The 23,017-nt window shown below is 47.1% G+C and overlaps 1 protein-coding gene across 2 annotated transcripts in view; it reads left to right on the top strand.

The window, feature by feature from the left end:
• Positions 1-812: 812 nt before the first annotated feature.
• The window catches only part of cdc45 (CDC45 cell division cycle 45 homolog (S. cerevisiae)), a 205,106-nt gene continuing 182,901 nt past the window's right edge, over positions 813-23,017 (top strand). For both annotated transcript variants that reach the window (XM_048556226.2, XM_048556225.2), the window contains exons 1-3: positions 813-962; positions 14,348-14,407; positions 16,395-16,487. In XM_048556226.2, coding sequence (XP_048412183.1) covers positions 912-962; positions 14,348-14,407; positions 16,395-16,487 — 204 coding nt within the window. In that variant the 5' untranslated portion in view covers positions 813-911. The remainder of the gene's footprint in view (positions 963-14,347; positions 14,408-16,394; positions 16,488-23,017) is intronic.

Here is a 23,017-nt window from a genome sequence, read left to right as displayed (position 1 = left end):
CCCCAACACTACCTACCTGCACTCACCTATCACCATCCCACCTCCCCTCCCTAGCCCCACCCTTGCTCTCTATTTATTTCGCAGCTACCTTCCCCCATTTCTGATGAAAGGTCCCGACCTGAAACATCAACTTTCCTACCCCTCAGTTTCACAGTGTTATCTTTATCTAGCCTGTCTTTTGCTGTTAATATCTTGAAGATGTCCAATTGATAACCCTTCATAGTTTTAGAGAAAAAAGGCCTAATTTATATAATCTCTAATCATAACTTAACCACTGAAGTCCGGGTATCATTCTTGTCAAGGCTAATATATCTTTCCCAAGGTGCTGAGATCACTGACAGTCCTCAAAGTAGGGTGTAACTAGGATTTACTGTAATTGCAGCATAACCTCTGCATCCTTATACTCCATATATAAAGACCAACATTCCATTAGTTTTCTGAATGATTCTTAACTGTGAGCTCTTTCCCAATGGAAGCTGCCAAACTTTCTCACAGCGCCCTCCAATATGTCCAAGCCGTTGCAATTTTGCGCTTTCCATTCAATCAAGTAGTAGGATGTGGCCGGACCGGTTCGACCAATCAAAGGTGGACACCCGCTTCGCATCCAATCCACATGCAGCATGTGTTCCGTCTGGCCAATCAGGGACCGGTGTGCTTCCGTTTGGCGGGTAAACGCCATTGCCCAATCGGTTGCAGACAGCCGCCATCCAATCAGTGAGGCAAGTTGAGCTACAATCCAATCAGCGAGGAGATTCTGAGCCTCCATCCAATCACCAATCAGTTGTTGTGGCCGACAGGCCGTTTGGCGCCAAGTTTGGAGTTTGCAGACGCCGGGAGAGGGTTGTTGTTGTCGTTCGGTGTCGGCGGTTACAGGCTGAGGTAGAACGGGTACCGGGGTGTATTAGCGCACCATGTTCCTGTCGGATTTCCGGAAGGAATTTTACGACGTGATTGTGAATCAGGTGAGGCGGCAGGCGCACAGCCCCTGGACGCTACACAAGCCGAGGCTTCAATTCTCGGGCTGGTGAAGCGACGGCCTACGGTATTGTCGCCGGACTGTCGATCCAGGGTCGGGCGTAATGTTCCGGGTTTGAATCCCGCCACGGCAGATGGCGGAATTTGAATTCAATAGAAAGCTGGAATCAACAGTCTAAAGATGACCGTGAAACCACTGCCGATCGGCGGGGGTGGGGGAACATCTGGTTCCCTATAATTCTCTTCGGGAAGGACACTGCCGTTTTTCCCTGAGATAACACAGTGTGGATAACAAAGTGTGAAGTTTCATACTTTGTATCTTGGATTCTCCAGCATCTGGAGTCCCCATTATCTCTAACACAGGGTGGAGCTGAGGAACACACAATGTGTTCTATTTGACTCCAGCGTCTGCAGTTCTTAACTGTCTCTGCCATTCTTACCTGGTGTGGTGACTACATGGGACTCCAGACCCACAGTAACGTGCTTGACTCTCAACCAGCCTTTGGATGAGAAATAAATGCTGCCCTAACCAGCAATGCCCTCATCATGAATGAATAAAAACAAAATGCCCTGAACCTGCAATTACTGCCTCCGGGAATTAACCTCTTTCTCTGGCCATCGTCCTTCTGAATAAAGCGCTCTGGCGGCATTTGAAATTTAATATGTATGAATCGTGATGAGCTGTCACTCTTAAAAATAGGGCCAGAAAAAAGAGAGCCAGGACGTTTTAAATTCATGAACTCTTTCTTTTAAATTATAGGAATGGCAACATTCAAAGTAGATCACTTTGTAAGCAGACAGAAAGAAACGTTTATCGTTAATAGTTGCTGTTAGGCCTTTGTTCATTTGTGATTTTTTTTGACTGTTTATATGATCTGAGAAGTAAGGCCCCCATTTATCACCCGATCCTGTGAAAAAAAATCTGCTATAGTCCCTGAGATAACAAGGGCTAGAGCTGAATGAACGCAGCAGGCCAAGCAGCAGAGGAGCAGGAAAGTTGACGTTTCGGGCCTTGGTAAGTAGGAGATGAGGGTGGGGCTTGAGGTAAGAGGAAGGACAAAGTGTGAAATGTGAGGCTGGATGAACACAGCAGGCCAAGCAGCATCTCAGGAGCACAAAAGCTGACGTTTCGGGCCTAGACCCTTCAGAGAGGGGGATGGGGAGAGGGAACTGGAATAAATAGGGAGAGAGGGGGAGGCGGACCGAAGATGGAGAGTAAAGAAGATAGGTGGAGAGAGTGTAGGTGGGGAGGTAGGGAGGGGATAGGTCAGTCCAGGGAAGACGGACAGGTCAAGGAGGTGGGATGAGGTTAGTGGGTAGCTGGGGGTGCGGCTTGGGGTGGGAGGAAGGGATGGGTGAGAGGAAGAACTGGTTAGGGAGGCAGAGACAGGTTGGACTGGTTTTGGGATGCAGTGGGTGGGGGGGAAGAGCTGGGCTGGTTGTGTGGTGCAGTGGGGGGAGGGGACGAACTGGGCTGGTTTAGGGATGCAGTAGGAGAAGGGGAGATTTTGAAACTGGTGAAGTCCACATTGATACCATATGGCTGCAGGGTTCCCAGGCGGAATATGAGTTGCTGTTCCTGCAACCTTCGGGTGGCATCATTGTGGCACTGCAAGAGGCCCATGATGGACATGTCATCTAGAGAATGGGAGGGGGAGTGGAAATGGTTTGCGACTGGGAGGTGCAGTTGTTTGTTGTGGACTGATGTGCAGGTGAACCTCTGCTTAATGTGGAATGTCATCTTGGGGCCTGGGATGGGGGTGAGGGAGGAGGTGTGGGGACAAGTGTAGCATTTCCTGCGGTTGCAGGGGAAGGTGCCGGGTGTGGTGGGGTTGGAGGGCAGTGTGGAGCGAACAAGGGAGTCACGGAGAGAGTGGTCTGTCCGGAAAGCTGACAGGGGAGGGGATGGAAAAATGTCTTGGGTGGTGGGGTCGGATTGTAAATGGCGGAAGTGTCGGAGGATAATGCGTTGTATCCGGAGGTTGGTAGGGTGGTGTGTGAGAACGAGGGGGATCCTCTTGGGGCGGTTGTGGCGGGGGCGGGGTGTGAGGGATGTGTTGCGGGAAATACGGGAGACGCGGTCAAGGGCGTTCTCGATCACTGTGGGGGGAAAGTTGCGGTCCTTGAAGAACTTGGACATCTGGGATGTGCGGGAGTGGAATGTCTTATCGTGGGAGCAGATGCGGCGGAGGAATTGGGAATAGGGGATGGAATTTTTGCAGGAGGGTGGGTGGGAGGAGGTGTATTCCAGGTAGCTGTGGGAGTCGGTGGGCTTGAAATGGACATCAGTTACAAGCTGGTTGCCTGAGATGGAGGCTGAGAGGTCCAGGAAGGTGAGGGATGTGCTGGAGATGGCCCAGGTGAACTGAAGGTTGGGGTGGAAGGTGTAGGTGAAGTGGATGAACTGTTCGAGCTCCTCTGGGGAGCAAGAGGCGGCGCCGATACAGTCATCAATGTACCGGAGGAAGAGGTGGGGTTTGGGGCCTGTGTAGGTGCGGAAGAGGGACTGTTCCACGTAACCTTCTTGGAATTCTCCAGCATCTGCAGTTCCCATTATCTCTGACAAAGTGTGAGGCTGGATGAACACAGCAGGCCAAGCAGCATCTCAGGGGCACAAAAGCTGACGTTTCGGGCCTAGACCCTTCATCAGAGAGGAGGATGGGGAGAAGGGGAGGCGGACTGAAGATGGATAGAGGAGAGGATAGGTGGGGAGGGGACAGGTCAGTCTGGGGAGGATGGACAAGTCAAGAAGGCGGGATGAGGTTAGGAGGTGGGAAATGGAGGTGGGAGGAGGGGATAGGTGAGAGGAAGAACAGGTTAGGGAGGCGGGGACGAACTGGGCTTGTTTTGGCATGCAGTGGAGGAGGGGGAGATTTTGAAGCTAGTGAAGTCCACATTGATACGATTGGGCTGCAGGATTCCCAAGCGGAATATAAGTTGCTGTTCCTGCAACCTTCGGGTGGCATCATTGTGGCTCTGCATGAGGCCCATGATGGACATGTCATCTAAGTAATGGGAGGGGGAGTTAAACAGTTGTGACTGGGAGGTGCAGTTGTTTATTGCGAACCAAGCGTAGGTGTTCCGCTTCCGCTTGGTTTCCCCAATGTAGGGGAAGCCCACCGGGTACAGTGGATACAGTGTGCTACATTGGCAGATATGCAGGCTGAAGATCTGCTTAATATGGAAAGTCAAAACGCCCTTGACCGTGTCTCCCGCATTCCCGCAACACATCCCTCACATCCCACCCCCGCAATAACCGCTCTAAGAGAATCCCCCGCATCCTCACATACCACCCCACCAACCTCCGGATACAACGCATCAACTTCCAACACTTCCGCCATCCACAATCCGACCCCCACCACCCAAGACATTTGTCCATCCCCACCCTTGTCTGCCTTCCGGAGAGACCACTCTCTCCATGACTCCCTTGTCCGCTCCACACTCCCCTCCAACCCCACCACACCCGGCACCTTCCCCTGCAACCGTAGGAAGTGCTACACTTGCCCCCACACCTCCTCCCTCACCCTCATCCCAGGCCCCAAGATGACTTTCCATATTAAGCAGCTGGGCCCAGTTACCAGATAGGGCCCTTTGTTCTATTCTGGATGAGGGGTTTCATACCGTGGTCTTTCCCCACCGCGCCTTGGCGGCAGCTGCCTCAAGCTTTAGCGCGTCCCTCAGCACGTAGTCCTGGACCTTGGAGTGCGCCAGTCTGCAACATTTGGTCGGGGTCAGTTCTTTCAGCTGGCAGACCAGCAAGTTGCGGGCAGACCAAAGAGCGTCTTTCACCGCATTGATGGTCCTCCAGGCGCAGGTGATGTTGGTCTCGGTGTGCATCCCGGGAAACAGCCCATAGAGCACGGAGTCCCGCATCACGGAGCTGCTTGGGACGAACCTCGACAAATACCACTGCATCCCCCTCCAGACCTCCTGCGCATAGGCACACTCCAGAAGGAGGTGATCGACAGTCTCGTCCCCCCCGCAGCCACCTCGAGGGCAGCGTGTAGTAGCGCAGAGATTGCGGGCATGCATAAAGGATCTCACTGGCAGAGCCCCTCTCACCGCCAGCCAAGCAATGTCCTTGCGCTTGTTTGAAAGTTCTGGCGATTGAGGCATTCTGGCAAATGACTTTGGCAGTCTGCGTGGGGTACCACACGACGGGATTCACCCTCTCCTTTTCCCGAAAGGTCTCGAGGATACTACGTGCTGACCAGTGCCTGATGGCCTTGTGGTCAAAGGTGTTTCCTTTCAAAAATTTCTCCATGAAGGACAGGTGGTACGGAACAGTCCAACTACTCGGAGCGTCCTTTCCCCCATTTTCCAGGTCTTTGTACATGGTGTCCCTGCGGACCCGGTCCATCCTCGACCCCCAAATGAAGTGGAAGATGGCCCGGGTGACCGCAGCGGCGCAGGTCCAGGGAATAGGCCAGGCCTGCACCACATACAACGGTACCGAAAGCCCCTCGCACCTGACAACGTGGTTCTTACCCACGATGGAGAGGGACCGGAGCATCCACCTGCCTAGCTTCTGCTTCACTTTGGTGATACGCTCCTCCCAAGTCTGAATGCACGCCTCAGCTCCACCAAACCAAACACCCAGCACCTTCAGGTAGTCTGTCCTGACGGTGAAGGGGATGAAGGAGCAGTCGTCCCAGTTCCCGAAGAACATGACCTCGCTCTTACCCCTATTGACTTTGGCACCCGAGGCCAGTTCAAACTGGCCGCAGATGTCCAAAAGTTTACTCACCGACCGATGATCGGTGCAGAAGACGGCGACATCATCCATGTACACGGAGGTCTTGACCTGAAGGCCTCCGCTGCCTGGGATAGTCACGCCCTTCAGGCTCACGTCCTTCCTGATGGATGCAGCAAAGGGCTCCACACAGCACACGAACAAGGCAGGAGAGAGCGGGCAGCCCTGCCTGACTCCAGATCTGATAGGCAAACTGTCCGATATCCCCCGTTGTTTGAGACTGCGCTAACGATGTTGGTGTAGAGCAGCCGGATCCAATTGCGGATGCCCTCCCCGAACCCCAATTTGGAGAGGATGTCCCTCATGGAAGCATGAGAGTCCCTGTCGAAGGCCTTCTCCTGGTCCAGGCTGACGAGGCAGGTGTCCACTCTCCTGTCCTGTATGTAGGCGATCGTATCCCTGATGAGTGCGAGGCTTTCAGCAATCTTCCTGCCCGGCACAGCACAGGTTTAGTCAGGGTGAATCACCGACTGCAGGACAGACCTGACCCGGTTGGCTATGACCTTGGCCAGGATTTTGTAGTCCACGTTCAATAGTGAAATGGGACGCCAATTCTTAATTTCTTCCCTCTCCCCCTTCCTCTTGTAAATGAGGGTGATGAAGCCCTTCCTCATGGACTTGCACATTTCCCCTGCCCGAAGCGCACTATCGTACACTTCCAGCAGGTCCTGGCCTACCAGGCCCCACAGATCGGAATACAGCTCAACTGGTAAGCCATCGCTCCCGGGAGTCCTATTCCTCTCCAAGGACTTGAGGGCTCTGGTCAGCTCATCTACGGATATCGGCCAGTCCAGCCACTCCCTCGTGCCATCGTCTAAGACCTCCGTGATAGACGACAGGAGCGACTCTGAGGCCGTGCTGTCCGTGGGCTTCGTGTCGTACAGTCCCGCATAGAAGGATCTGCTGGTCCTAAAAATGTCGGGCCGAGATGACGTTACCGAGCCGTTGTCCTCCTTCAGCCAGCTAAGCACAGAGCTCTCTTTGTGCACCTTCTGAAAGAAGAAACGTGAGCACGTCTCGTCCTGGTCCATGGAGCGGACCCTGGACCGGAAGATTATCCTGGAGGCCTCCGCGGCGAAGAGCGAGGCTTGCTGGCCCCTCACCTCGCGGAGATCCTCTGTGATATCGACCCCCATCAACTGCAGAAGGAGCAGGTTCTGCACCCTTTTCTGGAGTCATAACAGCTTTCCCCGCCTCTGTCTTGCCTTCTGAATACCCTTGAGGACAAAGAACCTCTTGATGTTCTCCTTCACCGTCTCCCACCAGTCGCCCGGAGACTCAAAGAGGGGTTTCACGGTTCTCCAACCGGCGTACTCCCTCTTAAGGTCCTCGACGTTCTCTGGGGTCAACAGAGTCGTGTTGAGCTTCCACGTACCCTTGGCGGCCGGCCGGTCGTCCTGTAAGTGACAGTCGGCCAGCAGGAGGCAGTGGTCAGAGAAGAACACCGGCTCGACGCCGGTGGACCTGACCGAGAACGCCCATGACTCAAACAGGAAGTCTATCCTTGAGCGAATAGACCCGTCTGGCCGCGACCAGGTGTACCTTCGCTGCACTCCGTCTGCAGGGGCGCTGAAGATGTCGAGCAGCTTGGCGTCCTTCACCGTGCCCATCAGGAATCTGGACGTGACGTCCAGTTGACTCTCCCCACCCGCTGTCCCCACGCCGGATCTTCCATCTGCATCGATGATGCAGTTGAAGTCTCTGCCTAGGATGACTGGCCTGGACATGGCCAGCAGGAGTCAAAGCCGCTGCCAGACAGCCAACGGCTCACTCCGTACCGCTGGGGCGTGCACGTTGATCAGCCTCAGGGGAGCGTTCCTGTAGGTGACGTCAGCCACTAGGAGGCGCCCCCACCACCACCTCCTGAACTTGAGAGATGGTGAAGTCGCGCCCCCGCAGCAGAATAGCCAGGCCCGAGGAGCAACAGTCGTTACCCCCCCCCCGACCAGTTCGTAGGCCCACAGGTCCAGGCGCCGGACCATTTCCTGTACCTGCTGAGGTGCGGTATCCTGCACTCCTGCAGAAACAGGAGGTCCGCCCTGACGGTGGTCAGGTAGGCCAACGTGGACACACGTCTTCCGGTGGACTTGACGCTGCGCACATTAATGCTCGCAACTCGTACCCCCATTGTGGGCAGTGACCGTAGTACGCTCCCCAAGTCCAAGGTCCAGCCCCTCCATCTGTCCCTTCACGCCCATTGCTCGGGCTAACTGCTGGATGCTTTCCGGGCTGAGGAAACCATTCGTGCTGCCTTCCGGGTGGCATCCCCCCGTCGGGGGTACGGAGGCAGGAGAGTCCGGCTCTGGGTCAGGCTGGGGACACGCTGTTTCCTCCTTCCCGCCTGGAAGTTCCGGGGGGCCCTCCAGTGCCCCAGCGGCACGTGACTGGGTGTCGGAGGGAGCCTCAGGACACCTCCTGTCACCTGGAAGCGTGGTGCTGCTTTCCTTCTCCCTTGAGATCTTTAACTTCTGCTTCGGGTGAGCCCTCTCCAAATCCCCCTTGTCAGAGGAGCTCTTATAGCCCCCCCCATAGCTGCGTCTTCCCGCCTGATGGTTGCGGTTCCTGGGCCCGCCGACGCACCTTCGTTCTCGCTTTCCGGACTGTCGTCCACTCCCTTGGGTCGCCTGTCGCCGCCTCCATCGACTCCGTGTTGTCGGAGTGGGGGGGAGCAGAGCCTGCAGGGGCGCGTTGCTGGCCTCGGGCCCATCCTGTGGGACTGGGCCCTCCTGCACGACCTGGCCCTCCTGCACATTTTTGGGGTCCTTGCAGGGCCCTGGTGCCCTCCTCTCCTCCGGAGGGGGGCTGGCCCCGCATTGCCCCTGCCGGCGACCTGGGCGTAGGTGGTCCCCCGCTGCGGGCATGCCCTATAGAGGTGGCCCGCTTCCCCTCAAAGGTTGCAGCTTTTCTCTTGTGGGCAATCCTTTGCAAGGTGTCCCTCCTCCCTGCAGTTCCTGCAGATGGTGGCTTTGCAGTCGGCCGCCACATGACCTGACCTACCACAGGCATGGCAGACTTTAGGTTGCCCTGCGTAGGTCAGGTAGCCCTTGCTCCCTCCGATCGCGAAGCTGGACGATGGGTGTACGACATTCCCATCCGTGCCCATCCTCAGCGTCACCTTGACCTGCCTCTTACTGGTCCAGATGCCAAAGGGGTCCATGATGTCAGTTAGGTCCCCTTCCACCTTCACGTTCCTTCCCAGGAAGGTCAGGACATCAACTGCTGACACATGCGGGTTGTACATGTGTACAGTCACCATACGGCTCCTCTGCTCTGGCATCACAAACAGCAGGACAGCGGTCAATATGGAGAGGGGGCCCTCACCTCCTTTCTCCTTGAAAACCTCCAGGAAGCGCTTGCAAAGCTTGGCACTCCTGAAGGTCGCATCGTAAAATCCTCCTCGGGGAAATCGTGCAGGCAGTAAACGTCCGCAGCAGCGAACCCAAAACAGTCCAACAGGACCCTCTTCATGAAGAAGGTGCAGTCCACAGGTGCACCTTCATCCACCTTCTTTACAGAAACACGGATGGTGTTCCGGACCCCCTGACCTGGGGCACGAGCACTTGCCGCAGCCATCGTTGCAGGTTGGCTGCTCCCCTGAACCAGCATTAGGCCGAAGCCAGCATTGAGATCCACCAGTTGCAAGGGTGCACAGCCAACCCGACGTCTTCCTTCCACCTCCAACACAGGACTCTCCTCCTCTCGGTCCACAAGAGAGTGGGTCTTTATTTTGTTCCAGATGTAAGCTGGTTCACTGACTTGAAGCTTTGTTCCCAGATGTTGCGCCACCATTCTAGGTAACATCAACAGTGAGCCTCCAACGAAGCACTGGTGTTATGTCCCGCTTTCTATTTATCTGTTTAGGTTTCTTTGGGTTGGTGATGTCATTTCCTGTTCTTTTTCTCAGGGGATGGTAGATCGGCTCCAAATCAATGTGTTTGTTGATGGAGTTCCGGTTGGAATGCCATGCTTCTAGGAATTCTCGTGCGTGTCTCTGTTTGGCTTGTCCAAGGATGGATGTGTTGTCCCAATCAAAGTGGTGTCCTTCCTCATCTGTATGTAAGGATACAGTTCTTGCAAGGTATTTTGCAGATGACAAACTGTGACAAACACTACATTGGACAAACTGGCAGAAAGCTAGCCACCAGGATACATGAACATCAACTAGCCACAAAACTGTCACTAGTATCCTTACACGCACGAGAATTCCTAGAAGCATGGCATTCGAATCGGAACTCCATTAACATACACATTGATTTGGAGCCAATCTACCATCCCCTGAGAAAAAGAACAGGAAATGATATCACCAACGCAGGAAATGACATCACCAACCCAAGGAAACCAAAACACATAAATAGAAAGTGGGACATAACACCAGCGCTTCGTTGGAGGCTCACTGATGATGTTACCTAGAATGGTGATGAAACGTCTGAAAACTAACCTTCCAGCTCAGCGTGCAAACTCACATCCAGAACCTCAACAAATCTTCTCAAAACTCGCTCTCACCTATCCCCTCCTCCCACCTCAAGCCGCACCTCCATTTCCCACCTACTAACCTCATCCCGCCTCCCTGACCTGTCCGTCCTCCCTGGACTGACCTATCCCCTCCCCACCTATATTCTCCTCTCCACCTATCTTCTCCTCTATCTATCTTCGGTCCGCCTCCCCCTGTCTCCCTGTTTATTTCGGAAGCCTCTCCCCATCCCCCTCTCTGATGAAGGGTCTCGGCCCGAAATGTCAGCTTTTGTGCTCCTAAGATGCTGCTTGGCCTTCTGTGTTCATCCAGCTTCACACTTTGTTATCTTGAATTCTCCAGCATCTGCAGTTCCCATTATCTCTGGACAGATTAGGGAGGCAGGGACAAGCTGGGCTGGTTTTGGGATGCGGTTGGAGGAGGGGAGATTTTGAAGTCCACATTGATTCCATTGGTCTGCAGGGTTCGCAAGCGGGAAAATGAGGTGCTCTTCCTGCAACCTTCGGGTAGTATCGTTGTGGCACAGCAGGAGGCCCAGGATGGACATATCATATGAGGAATGGGAGAGGGAGTTGAAATGGTTCGCGACTGGGGTGTGCAGTTGTTTAGTGGCTTGGGGACCGCTTTGTGGAACACCTACGCTTGTTCGCACTAAACAACTGCACCTCCCAGTGGTGGGATCTAGAATCCTCTACGGACATGTTACTCCACAGCTCTGGAGCAGATGCAACTTGAAAATGAACATCCTGGCCCAGAATTAGTGTGCTAGCGCAGCAGCACAAAAGCCCAATTTTGTTTTATATTTTATGCTCTTCTAAGCTTTCCAACACGAAAGAAACCAGCTTTGAAATGCAAAGTCCAATGATCGTCATCTACTCTGAACCGATTCTGAAGCTGTTCTGGCTTATCATTAAAGGGGCCTACATTTCCTACACTTACGGAAAGTCCCAGTGACAGTGAAGAAACAGCAATATATTTTGAGGTCAGGATGTGTGTGCATTGGAGAGGACATTGCAAGTGGTGGTGTTGCAATCTTTGTTGCCCTTGTTATTCTAGGTGGTAGGAGTTGTGGGTTTAGCTGCTGTTGAAAGGGACTTGACCATTTTATTGCAGTGTGTTATGAATTTTTCACACTGTAGTGGTAGAAATGAATGTGATTTCCAGAGCCCTCTATGTCCGCTATTCCTGTCAATTACTTCAAATCTTTGGCACCTGGTTATTTTCCTGTTGTATGGAAAATGTACTGCTCTTATCAATCGCGTTAACGTATTTCATAATTTTGCGTATCTCACTTAAATCTCCCCTCAACCCTCTGTTCCAAAGAAATAAACCACAGACTATCCAATCTTTACACAGATAAAATTTTCCATTTGTAGTAATATCCTCTTAAATCTTCTCTGCATTGAAGGGGAAGTGATGGCCCAGTGGTATTATCGCTAGACTGCTAACCCAAAGATCTAGACAACATAAAAGGGGCATCACAGTGGTTAGCACTGCTGCCTCACAGCACCAGGGGCCCAGGTTCGATTCCAACTGTCTGTGTGGAGTTTGCACATTCTCCCCGTGTCTGCGTTGGTTTCCTCCAATTACCTCCGACAGTACAAAGTGCAGGCAAGGTGGATTGGCTATGCTGAATTGTCCATCCTGTCCAGGGATGCCTTGATTAGTGGGGATGGGTCAGTGTGGACTTCCTGGGCCGTTTGGCCTGTCCCTACACTGTAGGGATTCTACGAATGAATTCTGGGGACCTGGGTTCAAATCCTGCCATAGCAGATGGTGGATTTTGAATTCAATAAATATTGTGAGTTAAGAATCTAACGATGTCCGTGAAACTGTTGTCAATTATCAGAAAATCCCATTTGCTTCACTAATGTCCTTTCGGGAAGGAAATTGCCATCCTTACCTGGTCTGGCCTATATGTGACTCCAGGCCCACAGTAATGTTGTCTCTTAACTGCCCTCAGCCATTCTGAGGAACGGTCAACTGACCCGAAATGTTAACTTTTTCTTTTCCTTCCTTCACAGCTGCTGCCAGACCTGCTGAGCTTTTCCAGCAACTTTGTGTGTGTGTGTGTGTGTGTGTGTGTGTGTGTGAGAGAGAATAAATAACTGGACTCTGTCTTAACTGGCAGTTGGCCAAGCAGCATCTTAGGAGCACAAAAGCTGATGTTTCGGGCCTAGACCCTTCATCAGAGAAGGGCCTAGGCCTGAAACGTCAGCTTTTGTGCTCCTAAGATGCTGCTTGGCCTGCTGTGTTCATCCAGCTTCACACTTTGTTATCTTGGATTCTCCAGCATCTGCAGTTACCATTATCTTTGTCTTAATTGCCACCTCATTTGTATGATTGCAGTATCATGGAAGGTGCCTTGATGCTTCAGCATCATTCAATATCTAGAAGGAAATGATGAAACATAGGAAGAAATAATATAAACAAGGAAACCAAAATGGGTTTGCAGCGCAGTCTGCTTGAGCTGATTGAATGACAGAAAAAGTTTCAGGGGCTGAGTGCCTGTTTTAATGAATAACTTGTTGGAAGGATCACCACATGGGATTTGACTTCTTTGGCCTTCTGTTTGGAACCTTGTAGACACTTATTCTAGATGACTATAATGGTATTAGTAACATAGAATAAACAAAATGTAATAAAGACTCTGCAGAAGAAATACTGGATAAGTGAAATGCAACATAGTGAGTTTTGAGAAGATTTGTAGCTCGGGTTGCGTTTCTGGATGTGAGTTTGCTCACTGAGCTGGAAGGTTGGTTTTCAGACATTTCGTCACCATGCAACATTTTGCTGTCCTTCATATTCAGTTATTGGTGTACTTTTTCCCTTGGTTCATCAGCTGTATAAAGATCTGTACATTCCATTAATGTCACAAGTGTTACTTTTCTCCTGTTCAGTTGGTCAACCACCAATTTGTACTGACTGTTATGTGGAGTAGAGGGTGAAAGTTTGTCAGTGAGTTCAAATAGAGCACGTAGCATGAAAGGGATAGAACTTGGGCATGAGCTGATCAAGTAACAGTCATGCTGCAATGTTAGTTGATGATTGGTACTGATCATTGTGCATCCATGATTCCTCAGGTACTGAAACAGTCCATGTCTAAACGCAGCAATACCTGGATGATATCCAGGTTTGGACTGACAAATGACAAATAGTGTTGCCATACAAGTGCAAGGCAATGACGTTTTCTAAGAAGAGAGATTCTAACCATCACTCCATTACAGTCAAAAATATTACTGTCGCTGAATTCCCAACCATCAACAACTGGAGGGTTATCATTGACCAGCAACTGAACTGGACTGTGACTACAAAAGCAGGGCAGAGTTTAGGCATCTTGCCGTGAACAACGCTTCTCCCGACTCCACAAAGCCTGTAAACCATCTACAAGACTCAAGTCAGATGTTTGATGAAATACTCCCAACTTGTCTCATTGAGTGTAGCTGCAACAACAACTAAGGATAAAGCAGCCTGTTTGATTGGCACACCACCAAGAATATTCAGACCCTCCACCACAATGCTACTAACAGCTATGAATACCATTTACAAGATGCTCTGAACAAATTTACCTAGACTTCTTGGATAGCACCTTCCAAACCCCTGACCGCTGCTGTCTAGAGGGATCAGAGCAACAGATACATGGGGATACCACTTGTAAGGTGTAATCCAAGCCACTCACCATCCTAATTTGGAAATATATCTCCACTTCATCTGTATTGCTGGGTGAAAATTCAGGAACTCCCTCCCTAACTCATTGTGGGTGTACCTGTACCACATGGACTGAAGCCGTTCAAAAAAGACCTCATAGGCACAGTGATGTGCAATAAATGCTGATCTGGCTAGCAATGCCCAAATCCCATGAATGGATTTTGAAGAATGCTTTCAATTATTGTGTAAACAAAGTCACTCTGCAGGTTAAATGTTAACAATTTCCATTAACTGCATGGAGGAAATCTAAGTTTAAAACCAGAAACAAGTTCACATTTGCTTCCTTCATCTTTGTTCCGCTGTGTGATGTTATTAGATATATAGATGCAAAACGTGAGTTTACAAAGTGCAAGCTCTTGGTATTCAGTCTGGGTCATGTTTAAATGGCATTCCTACAGCCTTTGGAAAGGATCACTTCAAGCCTTTGTTTTGTTTTCCAGAGGGTATTATTACTTGTTGCCTCAGATGTTGATGCCCTGTGTGCCTGCAAAATCCTTCAGGTGAGTGGTGTTGGTTATCAAAATCACTAATCTCTAGGTTGAATTTACACAGTAATCTCAAGCCAAAAATTTTCCATGGACCATTTGTTTGGTACCTATCCAGAGAATGATATGTTTGTTGCTGTACCGTTCTTTGTTATTCTGAAGGAAAATTGGAAATAGTTTTGTCTGAAATAACTCCACAGAGACCGGTTTCGCCTCATCAAGCCACCCTTTATTTACACATGGAAAGTCCTTGACTCTGGCACAGCCTCATCAGAGTCAGCACCCAGCATTTCCAGAATCTGTGACACTCTTATTTTTATCTGTCAGCCAGGGCTCCTTGATTGGACCAGATTAACAGCCCCAACTAGGAAGCAAATATCTTATGATGTCTAGCTAGCTGACCTTGTTACAATAATTACAATGTTACATTTCTTTACTATCTGTGTCTGATTTGGCAGAACTCCTGAATTGGGACATTAAAATTGGAGCAAGGTGACCTGAGAACAATTGCTCACTATTCTCTTCACTAAAGGTTTTGAACTCTTGAATTCTCCAATAATTGAGCACAAAAGGCCTATGTACTCTGTTTGAATCTGAGGGTAAAACTTCATTGGATGTTTGAATTAGCCACTGATTTGGTCATTCACGGAGTAATTAGCCTAATTTTGATAGCTTCCCATGAATTCCAAAGAATTTTGCTGCTTCACAGTGACATTGTATGATAGAGAGTGATCACTAAACATGTTATGATGTGCTGGGTGCAATTTCAGGCTGTGATACACTAATTTTTCATGGCAATTACGATATTAAAGCAGTTTAATTTTTTTGGTATCGTGTAGTTAAAATTGTAAAGGGAATAGCTTTTTCACTTTCCGTTCTTGTGGGAAATTCAGTGTGATTATAATGTAGATATAAAAGGATTATTCAAAAGTAGTATTTTCTGTATGATTTTTCCTGAGAAGAACTTGTGGCTGTTGGATTGACCTGCCTTGGTGCCTCTGGATTTGATGACTGATCTGTTTCATACAGGGGCAATTTGTTTTGTGTGGAATCCCTTTGATTCACTTCAGTCTAGTGAGGTGGGGAACATGATGAACTTTGACAGGTCCCATCCAAATTGCTAGAATATCAACCAGTCTGTAAATCCAAAAGGCGATTAAAAAAGGCACAGAACATGGAAAATAGGATCAAGAGTAGGCCATTCAGTCCTTTGAACCTGCTGTGAAAAATGTCTTACAGTTCCTTCCATGCATGAATCTGTCCTATTCTCCCTATTATAGACACAGTAAGCTATTTTAGTATTCAACACCAATGGGACCAGGAGTGTGCTGATGGCTCAAATATTTTGGTTGATCAAGAGGTCCACATATGCAATGTATAAACATACTAACTAATAGAAACATTATGCACATCACTGTCGTATTTTATTTACAACATAAATCACTTTAATGCGACTTTGCTGTAAACAAAATTTATTGGTAGAGAGCCTTCTCACCCACAACCTGAACTGAGTATTTGGATGCCACGGTATTTGAGGAGACTTTGACTCGAAATTGAATGAATTGTTGATATCTTATGTGGGTGTATAATTTGAACAGCATGTACATTTATACTGAGGTATATAAATATAAAAATAAACCACAATAATTGGACAAAATAATGTAGGTAGCTTTGGAATTTGAGGTATATAATTTTTTACTCATTTATCAAGGCTGAAGGCTCATAGTTGCTGGTTAAAATACAGTTTGCTGTATTTTCTACTCGAGCTGTTCAGAAATGCTATTACAAATCTCTGGGAGGACTTGAACCTGGCCTCTTGATCTAGAGGTAGGAACACTACCATTGTGCCATAAGAGCCCCCGGTTTTCTCCCAGATATAATGGGGAGAGCCAACAGAGGAACTCAAACTTTAGTTGGAGTCTATGACCATGACCTCATGTTGAGGAAAGACTTGATATTGGAATAAAGGTATCTGACAATGTATTTATATTATTCTGTCCAGGCCCTTTTTCAGTGCGACCATGTACAGTACACATTGGTTCCAGTAGCTGGATGGCAGGACTTGGAGACTGCATTCCTTGAGCACAAAGAACAGGTATGCAAGTTCTATGGAATATGATCAGGAAGCCTAGCTACTGTACAGTTAGTGCTGCTATAACGCAATAGGTGCAATTCTATAGAAGTAATGGGGCCTATGGGAAAAGCAAGGTAAGGGGCAGGCCATCAAAAAATACCACTCAAAAATCACGCAAAAGGCTAACCAAAGGATAGCATAAATGTATAATTCATATTTAACAATGAAATAAAAGTAAATTTGATGCCTTACCTTGAAGCTATATCAACATGACTTGATGGGTGTGGAGGTTTTGAGTTTGTTCTGTTGATCATGTGATGCTGGCGTGAAACTCCTTCAGCATTAATGTTGCTCGTGGTCAGGACGAAGCCACAGAATGATCAAGTGATGTTGATGCGTACTCCACAACATCTCAATGGAATCATGTTATAGCTAACACAAGTTTACGTTTAGAAATAGCATTCCCATATTTGTCAGTGGCATTATAGTCAATTCATGTTGCCAGAATATGTGTTATAGCAGAACCGAATTTACATGTTTTTAGTCTGTAAATATTTGGGGCTTTATATCACCTTGGAAGAGACAATTAACGATTACATTTTGGGAAGTTCCTTAGGCTGTGGTTAGTGTGATAGCAAGTAAAGGTTTTTTAATACAGTAGTTCTCATACAGCGTGAACGTGTATTATTTTGGAATAACTTCTAGAGAATAGTCTTTTTTTAAATGTAACATGTTTTATAGTCCTACTTAATACACTGTAGTGTATGTTATAATTTAGTATATTAGTAGGAAATAAATATGTAGTGCAACAGGACATCACATAAGAATAGATTCCCTACATTGTGGAAGCAAGCTATTTGGCCTATTGAGTCCACACCAACCCTCCAAAGAGCATCCTCTTCCCCAAATCCCTGTAACCCTGTATTTCCCATGGCTACCACAACAAACCTGCACAAAAACAAAGTTGCTGGAAAAGCTCAGCAGGTCTGGCAGCATCTGTGAAAGGAAAAACAGAGTTAACATTTCAGGTCCAGTGACCCTTCTCAGAACTCGGAGGAACCTGAAACCATCAAACCTGCACATCCCTGTGTCAGGTTCGTTTTCGGAGACCCTCACAGACTTGATGCAATAACGAGACACTGACCAATTTAGAAAAAACACAAATCCTTTATTACAGAGCAAGTACAAGCTGTGGAGAATCACTGTACTTAACCTGGCACAGAGTGCAGAGTCTTGTAAGTAATTCTCCCCGAGCAGCGGACAGTCCCCGCTTTTTATACTTTACTAAGTGCATAATACATAAAACAATCTCACATCTCACAATGACATGATACATGAAACAATTATTACAACAGACAAAGACAGGATACCAAACAATTATTACATCAAGAACATAAAAGACCAGGATATAGTATCGATCATTCGTGAAGTGACTGCTAACGGCAGGAGGCGATTTCAAGTTGTTAATGTGACAGAATGTAATTTCAAGTTGCCGATGTGTCTGGCTTGAACAAAGTTAGTGCCCTGGCCCCTTTGTCAGAGACAGAAGTTACATACTTCAGAAATCTCACAGCTTTACAAATGTTCCTCACTTAACCTTATTTGAGACAGTTTAACTCTAATTCTATTCAGTCAGGAAGCTTAAGGCAGTGTCTGTATACTGATGTGTAGGAAGATAAGGAGTTACAAAGTCTTACACCTAATTCCTAGCTGGGCAGGAAGTTTTAAGGCAGTGCCTGCATACCTATGTGTAGGCAGATAAAGGACATTAATTTATAGAAGTATAGAAATCAATGGGATGTTATCCCAATAACATCTCACCTGCACACTGCGGTCAATTTAGCATGGCCATCCAGTTCCCCTGCACATCTTTGGACTGTGGGAAGAAACCACATATACATAGAACATTACAGCACAGTACAGGCCCTTCGGCCCTCGATGTTGTGCCGACCTGTCATACCGATCTCAAGCCCATCTAACCTACACTATTCCATGTACATCCATATGCTTATCCAATGACGACTTAAATGTACCTAAAGTTGGCAAATCTACTACCGTTGCAGGCAAAGCGTTCCATACCCTTACTACTCTCTGAGTAAAGAAAGTACCTCTGACACCTGTCCTATATCTTTCACCCCTCAATTTAAAGCTATGCCCCCTCGTGCTCGCCGTCACCATCCTAGGAAAAAGGCTCTCCCTATCCACCCTATCTAACCTTCTGATTATTTTATATGTTTCTATTAAGTCACCTCTCAACCTTCTTCTCTCTAATGAAAACAGCCTCAAGTCCCTCAGCCTTTGCTCGTAAGACCTTCCCTCCATACCAGGCAACATCCTAGTAAATCTCCTCTGCACCCTTTCCAAAGCTTCCACATCCTTCTTATAATGCGGTGACCAGAACTGTACACAATACTCCAAGTGCGGCTGCACCAGAGTTTTGTTCAGCTTCACCATAACCTCTTGGTTCCAGAACTCGATCCCGCTATTAATAAAAGCTAAAACGCCGTATGCCTTCTTAACAGCCCTGACAACCTGGGTGGCAACTTTCAAGGGTCTGTGTACATGGACACTGAGATCTCTCTGCTCATCTACACTGCTAAGAATCTCACCATTAGCCCAATACTTTGCCTTCCGGTTACTCCTACCAAAGTGCATCACCTCACACTTGTCCACATTAAACTCCATTTCCCACCTCTCAGCCCAGCTTTGCAGCTTATCTATGTCTCTCTGCAACCTACAGCATCCTTCGTCACTGTCCACAACTCCACCGACCTTAGTGTCGTCTGCAAATTTACTAACCCATCCTTCTATGCCCTCATCAAGGTCATTTGTAAAAATGACAAACAGCAGTGGACCCAACACCGACCCTTGCGGTACACCACGAGTAACTGGTCTCCAGGATGAACATTTCCCATCAACTACCACCCTCTGTCTTCTTTCAGCAAGCCAATTTCTGATCCAAACTGCTATATCTCCCACAATTCCATTCCTCCACATTTTGTACAATAGCCTATTGTGCGGAACCTTATCGAATGCCTTGCTGAAATCCATATACACCACATCAACCGGTTTTCTCTCATCTACCTGTTTGGTCACCTTCTCAAAGAACTCAATAAAGTTTGTGAGGCACGACCTTCCCTTCACAAAACCGTGCTGACTATCCCTAATCAATTTATTCTTTTCTAGATGATTATAAATCCTATCCCTTATAACCTTTTCCAACACTTTACCAACAACAGAGGTAAGGCTCACTGGTCTATAATTACCAGGGTTGTCTCTACTCCCCAACTTGAACAGGGGAACCACATTTGCTATCCTCCAGTCATCTGGCACTATTCCTGTAGACAAGGACGAGTTAAAGATCAATGCCAAAGGCTCGGCAATCTCCTCCCTGGCTTCCCAGAGGATCCGAGGATAAATCCCATCCGGCCCAGGAGACTTATCTATCTTCACCCTCTGAAGGATTTCTAATACCTCTTCCTTGTGAACCTCAATCCCATCTAGTCTAGTAGCCTGTATCTCAGTATTCTCCTCAACAACATTGTCGTTTTCTAGAGTGAATACTGTTGAAAAATATTCATTTAGCGCTTCGCCTATCTCATCTGACTCCACACACAACTTACCACTACTATCCTTGATTGGGCCTAATCTTACTTTCGCCATTCTTTTATTCCTGATATACCTATAGAAAGCCTTAGGGTTTACCCTGATCCTATCGGCCAACAACTTCTCATGTCACCTCCTGGCTCTTCTGAGCTCTCTCTTTAGGTCTTTCCTGGCTACCTTGTAGCCCTCAAGTGCCCTAACTGAGCCTTCACATCTCATCCTAACATAAGCCGCCTTCTTCCTCTTGACCAGAGATTCCACCTCCTTCGTAAACCACGGCTCCCGCGCTCTACAGCTTCATCCCTGCCTGACAGGTACATACTTATCTAGGACACACAGGAGCTTTTCTTTGAATAAGCTCCGCATTTCTAATGTGCCCATCCCCTGCAGTTTCCTTCCCCATCCTATGCTCCCTAAATCTTGCCTAATCTCATCGTAATTGCCTTTCCCCAGCTATAACTCTTGCCCAGTGGTATACACCTATCCCTTTCCATGGAGAGAGTGTGCAAATTTCACGCAGGTTGTTTGAGCCTAGAATTGAACCGGGTCTCAGGCGGTTTGCAGCAAGAGTGCTAACCACTGAGCCACCATGCCATCTCAAACTGGGAGCTTTACTCTAGTAAAAAGTGATGTCGCTTGTCTTGTGTTATGCTAGCTCATTGTAGGCTAAAGCTGATGAGTGGCAAATCCAATATGTACAATGAAAATGTCAAGTACTGATCATCACCAATAAGACAAAATCTGATCATGTCCCTTTGATATTGTCCCAAAATCACCATTGTTAAATTCCCAGCCATCATCATCTTAGTGTTTTCCTTATCCAGAAGCTAAATCACACACAAATATTGTGGTGAGAAAAGCAATTTAGATGCTGGGAATTCTGCAGGAAGTCACCTACCTTCTGTTTCTGCAAGGCCTGCCCACCTCTTACTGAATGGGTACATCTGCATCAATGTTTGAGAAGCTCAGCACTCAAAACAAAACGCCTTGTTGATCAACATTCCACACAGTACCTTAAACAATCAATACCTCCATCACCAACAAACAACGATGTGGGTATTATGAAAAAAAAATACAAATGGCAACTGGCCAGAATTTTTTGAATGGTACCTTCCAAACCTGTGAGCTCTAAGCAAAGAAGCAAAGAAGAACAGGCAGATAAGATATCACTGCCTGCAAAGACCCCCTCCAAGTCACATGACATCATGGAATTATATTTCCATTCCTCCATTGTTGCTGAGTCAATATACTGGTAACTCTACCTAACATCATTGAATCTGTATATAATAGTAGCTCATGCCTAATCACCACTACCTTAAAGGTAATAAGAGTTGGTCTTTCCAGTGACAACAATTTTTTAAAAATTCTCACAAGTAATTTAAAAATTAACATAATTCTAATTGTAAAAACCCAAAGAACTGTGGATGTTCAAAATCAGAAACAAAAGTTGCTGGTAAAGCTCAGCATGTCTGGCAGCATCTGTGGAGAGTATCTGAGTTCTGAGGAAGGCTCATTGGACATGAAACATTCACTCTGATTTCTCTTCACAGAAGCTGCCAGACCTGCTGAGCTTTTCCAGCAGTTTGTTTTTAAATCTAATTATATGCTATATTGTTCTACTCCTACTGAAGGTCTAAATTAAGACAGTATTTTGACAATTTCAGCTCCAGATATATTGTTACTTTATGATTTTCAAGATAACTTTAATGAGATGAGTCATGAACCTATGGTTCGAAAATAACTGCCTTCTGTTGCTTGGAAATCTTAACAAATAATGAATGCCTCATCTTTCATATATATTTGATCTCCAATTTCTGATATTGTTTCTAGTTCTATTTCTCTAAGGGCTTTTTGAAGGTCTGATGTTACCTTCTCAATTCCTGTAACTTTATCTGTATTTAACATTTCAAAGCATTTATTTTAGGACCCCTTTCAGGCATTTTTAATTTTTTCAATTTAACTACACTCAAGCATGGTTCTTTTCTCTCCTCTTTCTACAAGAATGTTTACACATGCTTTGTAAATTATGAACCAATGTTTGATATGTGTTTATCACCAAATGCTAATAGATGTGCTGTTAAAATGTGACTTTATCAGTCAGGATGTAAGATTTACCCAGTATCTATATTAGGACCAAATAGTGGGCACCAGGCTAGAAGATTGATAAGCAGGCATGTTTCAAGTAAAAGAGGAACATGACAAATCTGTGGATTGTGTCCTAAATCATTCAGTCTGTGTGCATTGAAGAAATATTCAGTGGGTCAGATGTGCCCTCACAAGAAGCAGGAACATAAAAACGTGCAGTACACTGATGATGTAGCAGTACTTGCAAAATCAGAAGAGACCTTATAATATATCTTGGATTAAGTAAAATTCAGAAGCTGATGATATAAATTTGGAGTATAAACACCAAAAAGACACAAACAATTTGTTCAAAAGGAACATATTAGAAGAAGCTAAAAATGGAAGTTGATGGTCTTACTGTAGATCAAGTAGTTATAGATTTTTCGACATAGATGGGAGCATGACAAACAAAAAATGGGAGCTGTGATGTTGATGTCAGAAGAAAGATAAAGATAACCAGTGTAATTTCATGAAGATTAAAGATGGGTTAGAGAAGAAAACCCATGCTTGAGAAGCAATAAGAAATCATAAAGTGCAACATTCTATTCTCTTTTCTCTGTGCCTCAGAAACCCAAACAATAAATAAAGGTCAGTGAAAGAAAACAGAGGGTTATGAAATGTGGCTTAAAATTCCACATATACACTATAAGACCAATGAAAAGATGCTTGAAGTTGCAAAACCAAAATAAATAGCTTTGTGATATTAGAAAAGAAAGTCAATATTACAACTATTTGCTAAGACCTGAGAAACAACCCTCACCACCTCCCCAGATCAAATTTGAGGGTAACAGAAAGAGGGGTAGACCGGATGTCAAAGTGGA

Source organism: Stegostoma tigrinum, chromosome 26 (assembly GCF_030684315.1).
Source record: "Stegostoma tigrinum isolate sSteTig4 chromosome 26, sSteTig4.hap1, whole genome shotgun sequence".
Classification (NCBI taxonomy): Eukaryota; Metazoa; Chordata; class Chondrichthyes; order Orectolobiformes; family Stegostomatidae; genus Stegostoma; species Stegostoma tigrinum.
The sequence above is the reverse complement of the archived record's forward strand: the minus strand, read 5'-3'. Positions and strand labels throughout refer to the sequence as shown.